We start from the raw sequence: 18,997 nt of genomic DNA, 5'->3' as shown, positions 1-18,997 counted from the left end.
ATTTTTTCCATTTCTGTAAAAGTGCTTTCAAAGGTTTCAATCAGGCAAAGGTGAATAATACCTATTCTTCAGTCACACCGGCCACCAAACTTCCATGCTGCTTCCAAACCAACTGATTCTTGGCCATTGCTGGGGAGTGTTTCACAAAGACTAAGATTGACTTTAAGTTGGACTTGACTATGGCAGGCCGTTCATGCCACTGTTTTCTCTCGCCATTTCCTGGCATTGGTTTCTCAAGGGACTTACAAATTGTGGGCACAAATCTTCAGAATATACCTTTTTTGATAGTTCATTATTGAAGAAGAAAAAAATTTATCTAAAGATCATAATTGAGAGCAACCAGTGGCAGAAATGACCTGCCATAGTTAAGCCCAACTTAAAGTTGATCTTAGTCTTTTTGAAACAGCCCCCAGGTCAAGTATGTCTGGTGTTGGTGTAACTGCCAAATAATGCTTGCTGATCAAATTTTGTGATGCGATTACCCCACCGACTCCCAGCTCAAGGTACAACTCTAGAATGACACATTCATTCATGATCATGCCATCTGTTGAGAATTTGAATTTATGAAATGTATAAGAGCATTAAAAACAAACAAAAACAAACAGACAGACTAAACAATTTTACTAACAAGGAAGCAAAACACAATTGCAATAAAGATTATTTGTAAATCAAATATCATTTATTGACACATTTTAATTTTTAAAAATTGCATACATATTTTCGGTTCATGAGGTATTACGAATATACATTTAACGATTGCTATATTTCCTTTCCATAATTGCAGGAATGCATTCCTGTACTATTCAATCCCATGATATAAACAATAATTAACATTTTTTTCTTCAATTATAACTTCTCTTATTGCATGATGTAAAAGACTATTTAGTGTACTTTACAGGATACTGACACTAACTGTTCGCCCTTGATGAAGGCCTACAAAGGGGAACAAACCTCACACTTAAAATTACAAATGTGGCAAGTCAGTCAGCTGGGATCAGGTTCTTTTTTTAAGATGAAAGACAACATGATACATAAAAAACTTTGGTTATGAAACTATATCTACAAATATGAAGATATCTACAATTAGGGCTTATTGCTGTGAACTATTTCAAGTTTTGAAAGAAGACACTCCTACAAATCTATGTCTAATGTAGAGAGATACATTGCTTCAAATAAAATAAATCTGCTCCTTAGAATCGCTATCATTTTCACACTGCTCATCCGGTCAGGTTGACATCTGAGTGTTTTCTGAGGAGTTTCTGCGTCCGCCGACACACTATACAAGAACAGTCCATGAGGGCGCTATCACCTGACCTGTGACCCTGGATGAATGCAAAGGTCAGAGTTGGAAGGTCAAAGGTTATACATGTAGGTTGCTGTCAGAGCCTTAAATGACATGACGTCTTAGGGAGAAATCAGTTGTTAGTACGTGTATTTATACTTTCTTATAGCATTGGGGTGGTAATGGTCGGGCAGGCTGTTAACAAAGCTTCATGAATCTGTTTTAACGTATACCTGTAAAGAAAGGCACTACAAGTACAAATAAAATAACCGCGATGAAAAGGGTCTCATGTCTAATAATGTTGATCAAGAAGCTTTTTATCCTATTTGATTGGCTATGAGTAAAATTGTCAGGTTTTTATGAAGCCTTTCAACAAAATATATTTATGTATAAAGACCATTTTTACAGCAAGAAAACTTTCATGAATTGCAAAAATTCAATCCTATGTTGGTTGTGAATCTATTATTTTGCACATGAAGCTTTCATTAACCTACATCTCTCTTGAGATTCGTGAACATTTCATGCATGTGAACCTATCTGGTTGTACACTGTTGTTTTTTACATGAAACTCGGCGCAATGGTCTAGTTTCCATTATACCTCTGCATTAAAGAAAGGCATTATATCAATTTGGACCTCTTAAAGCCCCACTGCACTACTTATAGCTACTTGCGCCCTCTATATAGCAAACAATGCCTAATCAGTGACCATTGGTCCCCCATGATCCCCTTTTCTTATGTTAATTGAGAGCTGCTTTGACGAGATAACTACCTGTCAGTGACCATGACCAGGGAGGTCTAATCCCTCCTGGCCAAACTAGGCTGCTTATATCAATTTGGACCTCTTAATACTCACCCTAGTCCTATGATTCTTGGTAGCTTGGACCAGGGCCAGAATCTCTGCCTTGACTTGGACTGGGTTGAGAAGCGCCGGTCTAACTTTGAGCTCTTTCTCCTCAGGTAAATTCCTGTCAATATGGGGAGGGTGAGAAATCAAAACAGGTTACTCACTCATATCAGATAAACAGACAGGTAGAGAGAGAGAGAGAAAGAGAGAGAGAGGGGGAGAGAAGAGTAAGATGGATAGAGAGAGAGAAAGAGAAAGAGAGAGAGGGAGAGAGAGAGAGCAAGATGGATAGAGAGAGTGAGAGAAAGAGAGAGAAAAGTAAGAGAGAGGGAGAGAGAAAAGGTAAGGGAGATGGTGAGAGATATCATACATTCAACACAGTCTTCAATATTTCAAGTATATCCTCCCAAAAGCTACACGTTTCTTTTATACAAGAAGTTATTATTAAATGTACACCTGAGCAACCCATCAACAACCTATCCAGGGGGGTGTTTCACAAAGACTAAGATCAACTTTAAGTTGGACTGAACTATGGTAGGCCGTTCATGCCACCAGCTCCTTTAACCATTCCTGGCATGGTTTCTCAAGGGACTTGTAAATCGTAGTCACAAATCTACAGAATTTACATCTTTTTATAGGTCATTATTAAAGAAAAAATATTATCTAAAGATCACAATTGAGAGACCAATAGTGAGAGCAACCAGTGGCATGAACGGCCAATGGTCAAGTCCAACTTAAAGTCGATCTTAGTCTTTGTGAAACACCCTCCGGTCTCCAGCTTACTTTGCAGTCTGTATGAGCTCCAGGGTGATCCTAGCCAGCTCCATCAGAGCAAGGGAGGTACTGTTGGAGACCATGAGCTCCTCGTGTCGCAGCCATCCGGTCCGGGGTATGTTGAGAGCCAGGGAGGGCCACATGGCATCCCACAGGTCGATAACGCTACCCACCAGCTGGAAGTAGGTGGGTTTCCAGGCTAACTTCAGAACCTAGGAAAGGAACAAGGAACGGTTGAGAAATGGAGTCGATAACTTCGTCCATCTACAAATCTTCAGTTAAAGGTAGAGTCTAATCAGGATGGCATTCAGACAGAGGATACTTTTGAAATGTAGAACAAAAATTGTGGTAAAATACCTTTAACCCTTACTGTACTGGGGGGGGGGGGGGGGCTCCCAGGCCCCCCCCCCCCTCGACATTTTCAGAGATTGCGCCCAACCGCTTGGAATTTTGAATTGTCATTTCATGACTTTTTTCCGTCAAGTCTTACGCACGTTTTGATACTATTTTTATCGAAATCGATTATACCTGTTAGATGTTACATAACAATTAGTATGCGCATGTCATCAAAAAAGTGTTATAATTGCATATATTCATGTAGAAGCAGAAATGTGAATATATGAATCGATATCAAATTGCTTTTATATGTTTCTCAAAGTAACTTGATGTATTCCAGAACAAAAGAATACATTAGAAATAAAACAATAGATATAATCAGAAATAAAACAATAGATATAATCAGAAATAAAAAAAACAATAAAATACACAAGAAAATAAATAGTTGAAAACCGCATCAAATTTGCATCAAATTTGCATAAATTATCATTATTAACTACATCAAATACTGGTAACTATTTTGTATTGGAAAAAAAGTTTCATATGAATAATGAGTTACAACATTCAAAAAGTGGAGTCTGACAATTTGATATTCATGAATTTATGCAAATTAACCTATGCATTTTCAAATATCATAAAAATAATGAAACCTCATGAATTTGAGATGAAGGAAACATTTATTCAATACATTTTCAATATTCTTCACAAGTCTACGGACAAATATGTAGAGTTTTCTTTAAAATGCATAAAATTAGCATTTTGCACAATTAATTAGGCTATAACGACAAATTTTCGCGTTCATCTGATATTTGACGGCCGAGATCATGGGGGGGGGGGGCCTCCCAGGCTCCCCCCCCCCCCCAAGTCAGAGAGTGCTCAAAATAGCCCAGTACAGAAAGGGTTAAAGGTCTATATCACCACCAACCAGCTGAAAGTACATGTACATGTAGGAGGGGCTTTCAGGCTAACTACAGATCCTATCAAGGCATTAAGGAAACATTGTTAAATGTAAGGCAATGCTGTTTCTTGATCATTGCACTGATATGGACATTACCAACAATAATATGCAAACTATTCCTTTTAGATATCATACAACTCATTGTATACATGTAAATCGGAATGCTGAGGTGAAATAGCATTGTTGTATACTTCTCCAACAAAATTTGGTCTGGAGGAAGAACACAAGGCAAAAAACAAAGAGAGAGTAAAGTGAAAGAGTTAGAGAGAGGGGGGGGGGGGGGGGGGGAGAAAGAAACAAGAAGATAAGACGATTCTACCCCATCCCAACCCCATTCAACCAAATTCCTTTCCAGCATTTAATCTACATAATACCCCTTCCCTCTCTACACCAGAATCTCCTCAGTCGGGTGCACACTGCACCACAGAACAAATACTGTCCAATTGAAACCTGGGGGGTGTTTCACAAAGATCTTAAGTTGAACGTATCTCTAAGTTGGACTTAACAATTATTGAAAGCCATTAGTATCTTTGAAAATATTTTGTAAAAGTTATTTTAAAAGGCATAACATGTTGATTCAAATCATTTATATTTTCTATTATCAAGGAGATTTTATGTGCTTGATGTGGAATTTATGAAAAGTCTAAAATATACTTGAATTTTTGCTTTTGATTATATTTAATTTTAGGGCTACAAATGGCTCTCCATAATGTTTAAGTCCAACTTAAGTTCGATTTAGGATCTTTGTGAAACATCCCCCAGGAATGAGCTTAGATACCTTGACTGGGAGTAGCAGAGGTGCCTGGATAGGACTGACCCTCTGTCTCCACAGAGCCACGTGGAACTCCTCCACATGCTTGGGCGACTCCACGTAGTGAGGCGACAGGAACGCCACGATGTGCCTTGCATTATCCAGCTGACGAAGACGCTCTTGGTCGCTGGACGCATCGACTAGGACAACCACCTTGGGCGCCGTCCATTCCAAGAGGCTCTTGAAGGAGAGCGCAAACTTCTCGTCGTGCGGGTGGAAGCTGAGGAGTACCTCCCCCGTCACCTCCCGGTATTTGACCTTGTCTTGGTCGTGCTCGGAGATGAAGCACTTAGGAGGGAACACATCCTTGAGAGGCAGTGAGATCGTGTTGTATTCGTTCTTGAGGATCTTCTTCCGGTGATCTTCCATCAGGTTTTCTATGTTCAGTCGATCTGAGACCTGCAATGATGATAACAATAAGCATTTGTACCGCTACTTCTATATTTAAAATCTGTTTCTAAGGGATATGATGAGTTCTACATACATTTACATGAACATCTATAGCAAGAGCCATATATCTATAAAATGATCATAAAAACAATCAGGAATTGAACCAGCATATTTATTTATTTAATATAATCATGTTTACTGATATATTTATGTACCTATACATTTATTTATTTATTTAAAATTATTAATATTTTTGTTTTTGTTTTTGTAAATATGTAAATGAATGGCAAGTGGAGATGATAGAAATTTGCTGTGTGGAACAAAGGTCCTACACAAGCTCTATATTTGTGTGTTATAAGAAACATAATATACAGAAATATAAAGCATTGTTATGAACACAAAATAAAATGTTGCAGTTTACCACATCATTTGCAAATGAGCCTTATGAAAAGTTTATTGTCACAGAAGTGAGGAGTATATTGGCATTAAGGCATTACAAAATTGATAGCATGAAATTGATGACAAACTTACTGCAGCTCCTGCAAGGAGATGAGAGAGTCCTTCCACAGAATCTGCCTTGGTATCAGCCTTCCCATGCAGCCATGACACAAGACTGCTGCAGGCTGTAGCAACAGCATCTTGGAAGACATCGGGTGTGGCTGTTACCATGGTAACTTCTGAGAATGAGCATTCTTCTTTCTCTAGGTTTTCTATACACAGTGGTATGAGCTTCAGCTTGTCCTGTTAACAAAGGAGAAAATGATAAAATGGAATTTGATCTCATGATCTACTGACAGTTTACCTTTCAAATTTTACAACTGCTAGAATCAATCACAATTAAGCTAGACATCGATATCAATTGCATCTACACTGTATGTGCATAAGAGATGGGAGATTAGCTCGCAATGGATTGGGAGACTTGTGATCAATTTGGATCAAGTACAAATTTTTACGAGATGGGGCTTAGATCTAACGTAATACAAATCTTTACAAAAATAAGTCTAGTATGCCCATCGATAGTGAGGACATAATTATTTCTTTCTAAATGTTTCAACTCTAGCACAAATTAATGTTCAGTTTACTAAAGGTGTGTGAGAAAGAATCCTTAAATAGCCATACTACTTTGAAAGAAACTGTGTATTAAACGATTGGAAGAAGATGGCAGCAATAATTCCCTGATTTCATGATAACCTGCATTCAATTTTATTATTTGGGGATAAAGCATTTGTGTAACGGAAATGGCACAATGTACCATATCATCACTTGAAATAACTAATTATAAATACAGTCAAACCTGTCTAAAGTGACCGCCCAAGGGAAACACAAAAAGTGGTCTTTGTAGACAGGTTCCTTTAGTATGTTTCAATGAGAAACCATTTTCAAGGGAAACAAAACATGTGGTCTTTGTAGACAGGTGGTCACTAAAACAGGTTTGACTGTATGATAATCATTGCTGATACAAAAAAACATATAGGTTATAGCAAATTCATCAACATTATCGTATTATCAATGTAACCATCTTTACCTGAGCCAAGTGTTTCATCTGAGCAAGGCTATATTCCTCCTGGCACACAGCTGATCTGAGGTAGTTATTAGAGAGTATGGCAAGCATAGATCTGGAACCATCTATGGAGTGGTATAGGGTCTGCTGCCATGCATGACCTGAGAGGTCAAATCATCAAAAATAGGAAATATTAAAGTTAGAACTAATACTTTTAAATCTTGTCTTAAAGCACCACTTCACTACTTCTAGTTACCGGTACTTGCGCCCTGTATATAGCAAACAATGCCTAATCGATGACAATTGGTCCCCAATGGTCTGTTAATCGAGAGCTGATTTGATGAGATAACCACCAGAAGAGTGTTATAAATGTATAATATAATCTTGGACAACTATTTTGGACAACAATCCTCTCAGCAACTACATTCACTGGAACAATAACGCCCTTCCCCCCCCCCCCCCCCCTACCTCAAGACAAATACCCCTCGAGGAACTGTAAACTCAACAATCAATGTCAAATTCCTGCCTCCCCATCCAGGCAACTAACTTCTAATTCTTCTTCTTCTTCCTTCTTCTTTAAGATAATCTGCCTCCTTCAATACTGAAGATTCCTGCAGATGCCGTATACTCAATTCAATCAATTCAATCATCTTCTACATGTAATCCATAACAAATTAAACATAAGGCATGGACTGCTACTGACAATGTGCATTAGTTGCATAGTTGTGGAAGGGGCACTGTACACCTGGGGGAGTTTCACAAAATTTGTCATCAGTGACAAATGACAGTTGTTGTTATAAGCTACTGAAATCCTTGCTTCTGATTGGTTATCGGCAGATTTGTCACTAATTTTTGTCATTTGTCATTGAAAAAAGGCTTTGTGAAACGGGCTCCTGTTTTTCTCGATATGACAATGGTATCATTCATCTCATGACAAATATTTCATGTTACAGAATATCAACAAACATACCACAGCAAGTCTATTCTAGAAGTATTGCAAAATGTTGTATGGATATAAGACACCCCCTGCATCTAAAATACATTCTGGGGAGTGTTTCACAAAGACTAAGATTAATTTTAAGTTGGACGTAACTATGGCAGGCTGTTCATGCCACTTTTTGCTCTCACTATGATGATTTTTAGATAACATTCATTTGTTTCCTTCAATAATGAATTATCAGAAAATTTATATTCTGTAGATTCGTGACCACGATTTGTACGTCCCTTGAGAGAACGATGCCAGTAAATAGTGATAGCAAACAGTGGCATGATTGGCCTGCCATAGTTAAGTCCAACTTAAAGTCGATCTTAGTCTTTGTGAAACACCCCCATGATCTATGCTTATTCTATAAGTGGGATTCTTACCTGTCTTGAGCTCCTGGATATCGTAGAAGATCCTCAAGCTCGGGTCCAGCTCCTTGAGCACACCCACAATGTGGGTAGCAGCCTCTGAGTCACAGTGGGAGTAGGAGACAAAGACATCATAGCAGAAGGGATCCTCCTCCTCTTCCACCGGTGTGCTGGTGGTCGTACCATTACCTGAGCTATCGTCCTGGGTAGAGAGTGGCAGAGCTTTTATGAGCTGCTTACAGGTGTTGGAGATTTGTACTTCAGGATCAGATCTATAGGAAAAGGAAGACGTCGTAATTGATTGGTTATCTTGCGATTCCATTTATTGCTCAAGGGTTAAACCGTCTTATTTATGAGAAGCTTATACATGTAAAGGCTAAGGCGGGGGGGGGGGGGGGGGGGGGGGGTAGAGCATTTGCATCAGCAGCTCTTTCTCTGTAGAATAAGATACCCTTTTCTCTTCCAATAGCCAATATGTTTCAAGCCATACTTAAGACCCACATGCTTGCTGGTTACAATTAAATTACATTATTAGAGTTCAACTTTTAGTTCATTGACTTTTTTACATTTTTATTGATTTACTTTGGAGTTTTTTCATTGAAAATGAAATGGCGATATCAACATTTTTTCGATGCAAATTTTTCAATGAAATTCAGAAATAAGAGATACTAGTACAATGCAGTAAAATAAATTTCAAAACGGGGGATTGAGAATTTGCATCAGCATCTCTGTGGCACAAGTTACCCTTTCTCTTCAAACTTGCAAAGACCCATCTTATGTTTGCTGGTTACAATTAAATTTACATTATTAGAGTTCAAATTTTAGTTCATTGATCTCCATATATTTTTATTGAATTACTTTGGAGTTTTTTAATTGAAATATCAACAGTTTTTTGTATGCAGTCGCTAACTTTGTGTTTCCAACATGACAGAAATTCAGAAATAAGAGATACTAGTACAATGCAGTAAAATAAATTGAAATGGGCAATCCAATTACAACAAAGTTCATGATTAACATATTTTTGCTATTGCTCACCTACAGTCAGAGTACTGGACTAAGCCCATGTATGTTGGCAAGGTAACGGTTGCTATGTAGAGTGGAGCTAAGATATCTCTGTAGGATTGTCTGTTGCAGCAGAGGGCAATATTGTACTGCTCCAGGCAGTCTGGTGAGCTGAGGTAGTTTGGACTTAAAACTGGAAAAGAAAGTAAAATCAATTTTCAATAAGTTCATTAGACTTAATATTAAATGCAATATCACTTTGCATTTCTAAATGTCTTCCATGCTCTAAGAAAGTCATACATAAAATAAAACCAGCTTTTATTTGCCAAGTAGAAAGTTATAACCTTCAAAATATTTTGTTTGTACAGTTGGAAAGCAATCTACATATTCCAATAAACAGAACAAAGAATAATTGGAGAATGACGTTCAATTGTAACATCTTTATAAATGTCAATAAAAGACTTCAGTTAGTCATGATCTATGTCCTTTGGTCAGGTAGTATACATGTAGGACTATTGTACAGATGCACGAAAATGAAAGACAATATATGACCAACAACTACCATTTACAAAAAAACATGCAGTAAAAAGGGAGTAGTTTACAAGACCACAAGAGTGAACATGGATGAAAACTTGGAAAAGTGCTTCAAGGTGATTTTTCATCACAAGGAACGATGCAGACCCAATCCAGTGTTTTAGTTATCATGGATAACTGTAATGAAATGGATCTGGAAATCAAAAAGTAATGTCAAAACACTTTTCAAATTTTGTTGTCCCTATTCATTCTGGTGATCCCACTCTGATTGATTGAGCGAGCATATAGCTCTCATTTATTTCTTCCAATATGTACAATTAAAAAACAAACAAGTTAACATGCATAATTTCATGTTTACATCAATATATTTGATAACAGAGTAATACATACATATGAGCTAGTACTACATATAAATACAAAGATATGAAAGAAAAAGGTGTCTTGAAAAAAGCCTCAAGGGCTTGTTAGGAGGGGATCACCAGAGCAAAAAAAGAAAGAAAAAAAAAGAAGATATATATACCTGTGATGACCCTGGCACTTTTGGTCATGACTGCGTAGATGTCGTTCTGCCATATGGCGTCCTCGTCAAGCTTCTGGTTTGATAGGTAGATGCGGATGTCTGGTTTGATGGTCCGTAGAGCGGTCTGGATGTGGTCTACGGAGGACTGGTCCTTGGGACTGAAGGACATGTAGATATCATAGTCTAGCTTCACTTCCTGGGATGAGAGGTGCATGGTAGAGAATATGGAGAAATAAGATGGGAATAGAGAGAGAGAAAGAGAGAGAGAGAGAAAGGGGGCGAGGGGGTGGGGGAGAAGAGAGAGAGGAGAGTAGAAAGAGAGCGCCAAGAAGGAGGCGAGTTGGCTCAGTCGATAAAGCGTCTGTCTGTCGAACCAAAGATCTCAGGTTCGAATCCCACCCAGGTGGATGACTGAAGTCTGCGTTGTGTGTTAATGTGCCCCTCCCCTTGTTTCATAGACGCAGGCTATGTTTAATAGAAAATACTCTGTCCCTCGGATAGGAGGTTAAACGGAGGCCCCATGTAGAGGAGAGTCACTACCTTTGAACCCACTGCACTATTAGTATAAGAGTAGGGGAAAACCCTGGTGTAGTGGGTCACCTGCACACCCCAGTACAGTACAACAATACTCTGTAAAGAGGTATGTACTCAAATGGAAGCTATATAAAAGCTATATAAATTGTACACCCTCCCCCCCCCCCCCCCCCTCAATAAATCCTGATTTTGTACCTTTGGAATGGGGCTCTTTGTTTCCAGTCTCTCTTTGAGTTGAGAGAAGAGCGTGAGGATCTGAGAACCATCTCCCCTCTGGAGGATCATAGATGCAGTGGTTCTACTCAGCACCGTCGAGTAGATCACAATCTTTAGGAGACGGAGAGGAAGGCCAGCTTTCATCCAGTTGACAGCGTTTTCCACCATCCCTTGCAGCATCTCGCACTCGTCACAACCCTATGTGGTAATTGTTTTTACAAAAGATGATATCATTAATATTCCAATTGATGGGTGATGTGTTCTGAGGGGTGTTTCACAAAACTTGTCATCAGTGACAAATGACAGTTTTTGTTATAAGCTACTGAAATCCTTGCTTCTGATTGGTTATCAGCAGACTTGTCACTGATTTTTGTCACTTGTCATTGAAAAAAAGCTTTGTAAAATGGGTCCCAGGTCAATACCCTTCCTTTCTACTTTTGATAGAGGAAACTGTGAGCATTAGCCATACTGTCAACAGAAAAGCACTGTTATGATGTCAATGGCTTCCTTTTCAATATTCAAATATATTAAAATCTACAACATGACAGGAGACAAAATCAAATATAATCTGTAGAGACACGAAATGGTTAACAATAGCTTGGCTTTACTATTAACGACTGTTATTATTAGTTTGAAATGTGCATTGCTAAATGCACGAAAGAAACATGTAGGGTTATCTGTAGTATTTGGCCCTATAAATTAAATTGTCCCATAAATTCTACAATAACGATGAGAGATATTCAGTTCTTCAGATCGTTGCAGGTTGTATGTTGACAACATCTTTAGACATACCTGACTCCCGGAATTGAGTAGGGGTGTGATGACAGTCCCGTCTTGATTGTTGAGTATAGGAACCAGACACCGAAATGCATGGGATACCAACTCAGAGGGGCGTCCTTTTGCCCCCCTGTTCGGATCATAGCTCCTAAATTTCAAACAGCACAGAGTTGTTAAATGTATGGAAATAAAGACATGTACCGGTATACCATATCAATGATTAATTGCTCTTCATGTTTCTAACTAAGAGGGGTGTCCATTTGACCCCTCCCCCCCCCCACTTCGTATCATATCTAATGAAATTCAAACAAAAAACAGAATAGCTTATAATTTGAAGGAACACAAGACATGAGATTAATTACTTCATGTTGATGTACATCACTTTCAAATGATTATGAAAGCAGCAGAAAACTAGTAAGGTTGACAAATCTAAGTTGACAAGCAAAACAGATTTTCGTATGTTCTTGAGATCGAGCGTTACATGTACATGTATATACAGTGTGAGTCAAAAAAAATTTACACCTAGGAAATTGCTAATTATTTCAAAAATCATCTATGAACAGTAAATTTCTTATGAAAGAGTGTTTTATCCCAAATCATTTGGCATCATTTTTGTGTGGTATGTGTTCACGCTTGGATGAACAAGAGGCATTGGTTGCGAGAATGCAAAAATTGACTTGCGCCAAAGTGATGCCCACACTCACTTGAGTTTTTTTGTTGTTGTAAGGATTCAGGAAAAAATCAGGAAAATCAGGAAAATCAGGGAAAAATCTGGAAAATCGGGGTAAAATCAGGGGGGGGGGGGGGGAAGAAAAGAAAAAAAATCAGGTAATTATCAGGCCTGACTTACGATGCTCCAGAGAATACTGTACTGCCCCTGGTCTCAAAGCAGAGCAGTCTCTTGTAAGGTAGGTGGTTTGGGAGAGGTTTGGTCCACCAGCAGGAGTAGAGATCTTGAAGGTCCTCTTCCTTGTGAGTCCTGGCCAGCTGATACACATCGATGTCCCTTTGCCTGTAGAGGGCGCCTATCACCCCAACGCCTTTACTATAGCAACCTGTACATGATCAATACAGCACTAAACTGCCTCAACTGTTACATTACAAAAATCCTCTTTAGGATTGTCAATACCCATTCTGGCTCTGGCTCTGGAATTTATACTACCTGTAGAAGGATGAAGTTACAATTGGAGGCTTTTCGTAATAGATGATTGAAATGCAGGAGGCAAAGGCCATGGCAATGGGAGGCAGGTTGTAGTGTTATTCTCTTTACTTTGCCTCCTCTCTCTCTTCCTCTATTTCTCTCTCGGTCCGTTATACTTCTCTTTTTTCGTCACCATTTGATTGGCAGGGCATGTGTCCAAATCAGCTACATGTATGCCACGTATGACATTAGCCCTATTAAAGGGATTGGGTATCTTTGTCTAAGATTCTGAAATAAAATCCTGGATTTAGCTCAGGCTGCAATGATAGTTATAAACCTTTAGGTCAGTCAGGAACCCCATGGCTTTTACAAGCCAATCGCCTGTCTGATTATCAAGATATTTATGATTGGAAATTGACATTTCAAAAACCGTTTTCCTAACTGTTTTATAAGACTACAGTCTATTGGGGAAAATGTGTATGGTAAAACCGATCATTCAAAGTTTTTTAGTTTTTTGAGGCACTTCATGATCATTTTGAAGCAAATTTTTTTTTTTTAGGGCTTCAATATAACACCATATCACAAACTGATAACACGTAGGGCCATGCATATCAGATTTAACATTGTTAAACGATGCCTTTAATATTTAATGTGATAAATGGTTGAACTATACCTCCATACGCTGAGATGAGTAGGACGTCCACCTTGTCCTTTTGAGGAAGCTTGGTGATGTCTCCGAGGCACAGTTCAATCTTACACTCTCCACTTGGTGTCACAACGGTCAGTGTATCCTTGACCAGTAGCCCCGGGATGGGCCCATCATCATCCCTGGATGCTTGACCATCCTCACAGGTGACCAGTGGTGTAGGGTTCTTTCTCCTGCCTCGTAATATACTCCTGCAATAAAAAGTCAAGTGAAACCGTCTACCCAGACCTGTGGTCAAGATCACCAACCCATCGGCATTCATAGAGGCAGCACTGGCAGTCGTTTTACCTTAATTTTTTTTTTTTGAGGCTGCCATTCTGGTCAAGCATTGCTTATGATTGCGGTCTCCTGCACTTTTTTCAACAGATAGTTCGGATAATACTTTGAATTTATGATAATATGTTATAAAAATATTAAGTTTCGTTATTATATGTACATGTAAAAGAAACATTTTGATATGAACATGAAGATATTATTGTTTGTATTTAGCAATTACCTTACGTTTATATGTTCTTTGTTATTCAGTTATTATACTTGGAAAAATGCAGAAATAAAATCTAATACATGTGATGTATACCTAGCCTCCTATGTTTTCCCACATGTATAACACAGAAGCATGTTATATTTGAATGGTGCTGTCTCACATTTTATTGTACATATGCAAAAATATAAGTATTTTCTTTATCATGGCTCCTCACATTTATGCATGTAGCAGGTTATTTTTCTGGGATTGAATCTAGGGGGTGCTGAAACGGATTATCGCCTAAAGGTTCAAGGTTCAAGGGTCAAGATAAGTTCATTTTGGGGTAAGTCCAAGGTGTTCTGTTCCACACATTGCCAGTATCATCCAAAGTATGCCTGACATTTCTTTCAAAGTCATACTAGTAGATAAGGATTAATTAGATCACATAAATCCTAATAACAAGGAAAATGAAACTTGCCATGTTAATCATTGCTTATTGCCCCCTATTCTTGATAACGTAATTGACAGCAAACAATCAAAGACATGCATACATGTACCTTGGACTTCCCGTCATTTGATGAATATTAATTACTGTTGAACATATTTTTAAAGGTCTCAGTCCATCTTGCTTTTCACATTAAAAAAAAGATTCTCCATATAATAAAGAAACAAAAGAAAGCAACACAATTACTTTTTACTGATTCTAGTAACCAGAATCAAAGAAAACAAGATTAATTATAGTGGAAAACTTATCTGACTGTTTCAAATAATTGCATTGACTAAGCTCTGGTTGAAAATCCCATAAAAATAATTAGAGACCCCTAGAGACAAATTGAAAAAGTATATTATTAATATGTTTTCTTTGATTCTGGTTACGAGATTCAGTGAAAACTACTCACTGATCCATGATACTCTGGAGCACCAACCGCTGTTTTCAAGATGGGGTACGTAGTAGATTTATGAGGTTTTCATAAGAGTAAAGGTGTCATATATATTGCGATTCCACAAGATCAGTATTCGGCAACCACATATGATAGTTAGATCTGGAAAGAGAAGTTCAAATACCGGTATGAATTTAGAAGACATATGTAATACAATCTGAGATTAACAATTCATATTAATTAAGACAATGAAATAAATACAATGAACATGTGTTGTAGCAAGATGTTCCAACTTTAGGGGAAGAATACATGAATAACACAAAAGCAAAACAGTTATTTATACGACTGTACATGACGTTACCATATGATTTTTTGTACCTCGAATACATGCTTCTTTTTAATTAAAAAAAGCTTTATAAGCTTTGAAAACAACACACCCATGCAACTCCATACCAATTCTGCTGATAGATATGTCATGAATATAGTTCCTCCAATAATGAGTTTCCAAGCTTCTACATGCAATATTGCAATTCCTCTAATTTTGAGTTTCCAGCCCTCAGTCATGCCACAGCACTTTAATTCAAATTATGATCTTGGAGCCAGTCATATAGCTATAAAGTAGATTTGGGCATCTACTTGGATACCGCAGACTATAGTGTAGCAGACTACAATAGCCGAGTTAGCAGACTATATACAGCTACATGTACATGTAAATCACACATGACAAGGCATGTTGTGCAGCTAGCTGTGTAGTGCTACTAAATATTGTGCAATAATCACAAACACATACATGTACATATAGTCATATCCTTGTCATCACATCCCCAAACATGGTGACTCAATCATGGCACCATGGCAGACATAATGCCTGATTATTATAATTCATGCACTGCACACAATGTCTATATATAGTTTTGTCTACCTGTAAATGTAGAGTGCAGAAGTTCATGAATATTCATGTTTATTGTATGAATTATCACAAATGCAACACACTTTGATCTATCACCAACTTCTGAAGTCTCGTATCTCATAACAAGTATGTGCATATGTATACTAGCTGCTACACATAACTGACATCTCCCTGTTTAAACTCATAAATCATTGAATCTAATTGTGCACTCAGCATGGCCAGGTTAGTTTACTCAGACCGAGAACTTCTACATTCACACCAAGTCCTAGTTTATGGTGGCCCTGAAGGGACATCGCGAATAGACTAAATCGTGAAAAAATATGCGATAAAATTCACGATATCGTCAATTTTATCGCATATTTTTCACGAAGAAATTCACGAAATTGACGATATCGTGAACTTTATCGTGAACTTTTCACGATGAAATTGACGATATCGTGAATTTTATCGTGAAAAGTTCACGATATAAAGTTCACGATATCGTCAATTTTATCGTGTACTCTATCGTGTACTCTATCGTGTACTCTCCTGACGGGCGCTTCGTAAACAAAACCAGCCCTAGCTGGGGGAGACAGAGAGAAGGAAAAAAGGGAAAGGGAAAGAGAAGATAAAAGGAAAGAAAGAATAATAAGAAGAAAAGAGGGAAACGGGGGGGGGGGGGGGGGGGCGAAGGGCTCTTGCCTCCTCCTCACTCCCCCCCCCCTCCCCGCCAAAAAATAAATCAGAGAGAGAGAGAGAAGGGAAAGGGAAAGGGAAAGAGAAGATAAAAGGAAAGAAAGAAGAGGAAGAAAAAGAAAAGAGGGAAACGGGGGAAGGGCGAAGGACTCTTGCCCCCCCTCCCCCCCCCCCCCCCGCCAAAAAATAAATCAGGGAGAGAGAGAGAAGGGAAAGGGAAAGGGAAAGAGAAGATAAAAGGAAAGAAAGAAGAGGAAGAAGAAGAAAAGAGGGAAACGGGGGCAAAGGGCTTTTGCCTCGTCCCCCCGCCCCCGCCAAAAAATAAATAAGAGAGAGAGAGAGAGAGAGAAGGAAAGGGAAAGAGAAGAAAGAAAGAGAAAAACGAAAAAGAGGGAGAATAGGAAAGAAAGGAAAAGAAAGAAAAGAAAGGAGGCAAGAGCCCTTCGCCCTGTTTCCCTCTTTTCTTATTCTTTTTCCTCTTCTTTCTTTCCTTTTATATTTTCTTTCCCTCTCCCTTCTCTTTCCCTTTATGGCGGGAGGGGGGAGGGGGAGGTAAGAGCCTTTCGCCCTTCCCCCGTTTCCCTCTTTCCGTCTTCTTCTTCTTTCTTTCCTTTTATATTTTCTTTCCCTTTCCCTTTCCCTTCTCTCTATCTCTCTCTCTCTCCTATTTATTTTGTTGGCGCGGGAGGGGGGAGGAGGCAAGAGCCCCTCTTTTCTTCTTATTCTTCTTCCTTTCCTTTTTTATTCTCTTTCCCTTTCCCTTCTCTCTCTCTTTCTCTTATTTTTTTTTGGGCGGGGGGATGCAAGAGCCCTTCGCCCCCGTTTCCCTCTTTTCTTCTTCTTCTTCCTCTTCTTTCTTTCCTTTTATCTTCTCTTTCCCTTTCCCTTTCCCTTCTCTCTCTATCTCTTATTTATTTTTTTGGCGGGGGTGGGGAGGGAGGAGGCAAGAGCCCTTCGCCCTTCCCCCGTTTCCCTCTTTCCTTCTTCCTCTTCTTTCTTTCCTTTTATATTTTCTTTCCCTTTCCCTTTCCCTTCTCTCTCTCCTTATTTATTTTTTGGCGGGGGGGGGGGGGGAGTGAGGAGGAGGCAAGAGCCCTTCGCCCCCCTCCCCCCGTTTCCTTCTTTTCTTCTTATTATTCTTTCTTTCCTTTATCTTCTCTTTCCCTTTCCCTTTTTTCCTTCTCTCTGTCTCCCCCAGCTAGGGCTGGTTTTGTTTACGAAGCGCCCGTCAGGAGAGTACACGATAGAGTACACGATAGAGTACACGATAAAATTGACGATATCGTGAACTTTATATCGTGAACTTTTCACGATAAAATTCACGATATCGTCAATTTCATCGTGAAAAGTTCACGATAAAGTTCACGATATCGTCAATTTCGTGAATTTCTTCGTGAAAAATATGTGATAAAATTGACGATATCGTGAATTTTATCGCATATTTTTCACGATTTAGTCTATTCGCGATGTCCCTTCAGGGCCACCATACTAGTTGCATGCAGGGTCTTTCATTTTGAGGACTCCATTTGCAGACAATTAATTTCAACCTTTTCAAAATTAAAGCTTATGATAATTAAGAGTTTTGGATGTATTCATTAGAACCTAATGCCACAACAATTACATAATATAAATACTTTCATTCAATTCAATCAAATAAGATTTGTTCACATTTCACATATAAATATATCATATCAGCTTACCTGTAGAGTGTAGAATCAAAACCATATCTCCAAAATACTTGCAGCTTTTGCCTCAGGTCAGGCTTGGCATTAATTTCCACACTGAAACTGCTATTACCAGTACCTGGGCTGTAGTTACATGTCATTATGCAGTTTGTCCAGGTCAAACGCAGGGTTTCCTTCTTCCTTTTTTTAGAATGCACTCATCCATATGCCATGTTGACTCATCCATGATTGTACACATCCAGCGAGCTGTATTTAGATGAAATACCTTTCCTTTCATAGTCTGGCTTCCAAGCTGATCATAATCATTTTCTTTCTCTCTGATTTTTTCCTCCTCCTCTATCTCTCTCTCAATCGATCAAATAAATTACTAGTAAGCTTTTCTTCTTCCCTCCCTTTCTCTTCTTCATTATCCCGCTCTTTCTCTTTACTCCTCATCACTTCCTCTTTCTCCAATCTCTTTCTCTTCTTCGAACTCTTACTCCTCTTCCTAATCCCACCCTTTCTCTTTTTTCCTCCCTTCATCTTCTCCAATCTCTTTCTCTCCTACCCTCCCTTTCTCTTCTCCAAACTCTCGCTCTTCCTCTATTTTCCTTCCTTCCTTCCTTCCTTCCTCTTCCTCCCCTCCTCTTCTTCCAACTCTTGATTTTCTACCTACTCCCGCTCTTTCTGTTTTCCTCCCTTTCTCTTCTTCAAACTCTTACTCTTCT

The 18,997-nt window shown here is 38.7% G+C and overlaps 1 protein-coding gene across 2 annotated transcripts; it reads right to left on the bottom strand.

Annotated features, from left to right (window-relative positions):
- Positions 1–657: 657 nt before the first annotated feature.
- On the bottom strand, positions 658–18,680 carry LOC591349. 2 transcript variants are annotated; one of them, XM_030984712.1, is made up of 15 exons: positions 18,306–18,680; positions 15,039–15,182; positions 13,644–13,867; positions 12,680–12,884; positions 11,845–11,977; positions 11,032–11,250; positions 10,303–10,498; positions 9,282–9,441; positions 8,262–8,518; positions 6,921–7,057; positions 5,927–6,136; positions 4,973–5,404; positions 2,910–3,112; positions 2,136–2,247; positions 658–1,322 (listed from the first exon to the last, which is right to left on the bottom strand). In XM_030984712.1, exons 2-15 carry the CDS (start codon positions 15,044–15,046, stop codon positions 1,218–1,220), a joined length of 2,601 nt encoding a protein of 866 aa, XP_030840572.1. In that variant the 5' UTR covers positions 15,047–15,182; positions 18,306–18,680; the 3' UTR covers positions 658–1,217. The 2 variants fall into 2 exon arrangements, with proteins under 2 accessions (XP_030840572.1, XP_030840573.1); XM_030984713.1 differs by lacking the exon at positions 18,306–18,680 and adding an exon at positions 15,474–15,540.
- Positions 18,681–18,997: the final 317 nt, after the last annotated feature.

This window comes from Strongylocentrotus purpuratus, unplaced genomic scaffold, assembly GCF_000002235.5.
Source record: "Strongylocentrotus purpuratus isolate Spur 01 unplaced genomic scaffold, Spur_5.0 spur5_scaffold_14, whole genome shotgun sequence".
NCBI lineage: Eukaryota > Metazoa > Echinodermata > Echinoidea > Camarodonta > Strongylocentrotidae > Strongylocentrotus > Strongylocentrotus purpuratus.
Note: the sequence above shows the minus strand (reverse complement) of the source record. Positions and strands in the feature narration are given on the sequence as shown.

Coding starts and splice junctions, on each gene's coding strand:
- LOC591349 (XM_030984712.1), bottom strand. Junction 8,519..9,281: donor GTCCAGTACTCTGACTGTAG/GTGAGCAATAGC, acceptor CTTTTCCTATAG/ATCTGATCCTGAAGTACAAA. Junction 2,248..2,909: donor GAGCTCATACAGACTGCAAA/GTAAGCTGGAGA, acceptor CCATATTGACAG/GAATTTACCTGAGGAGAAAG.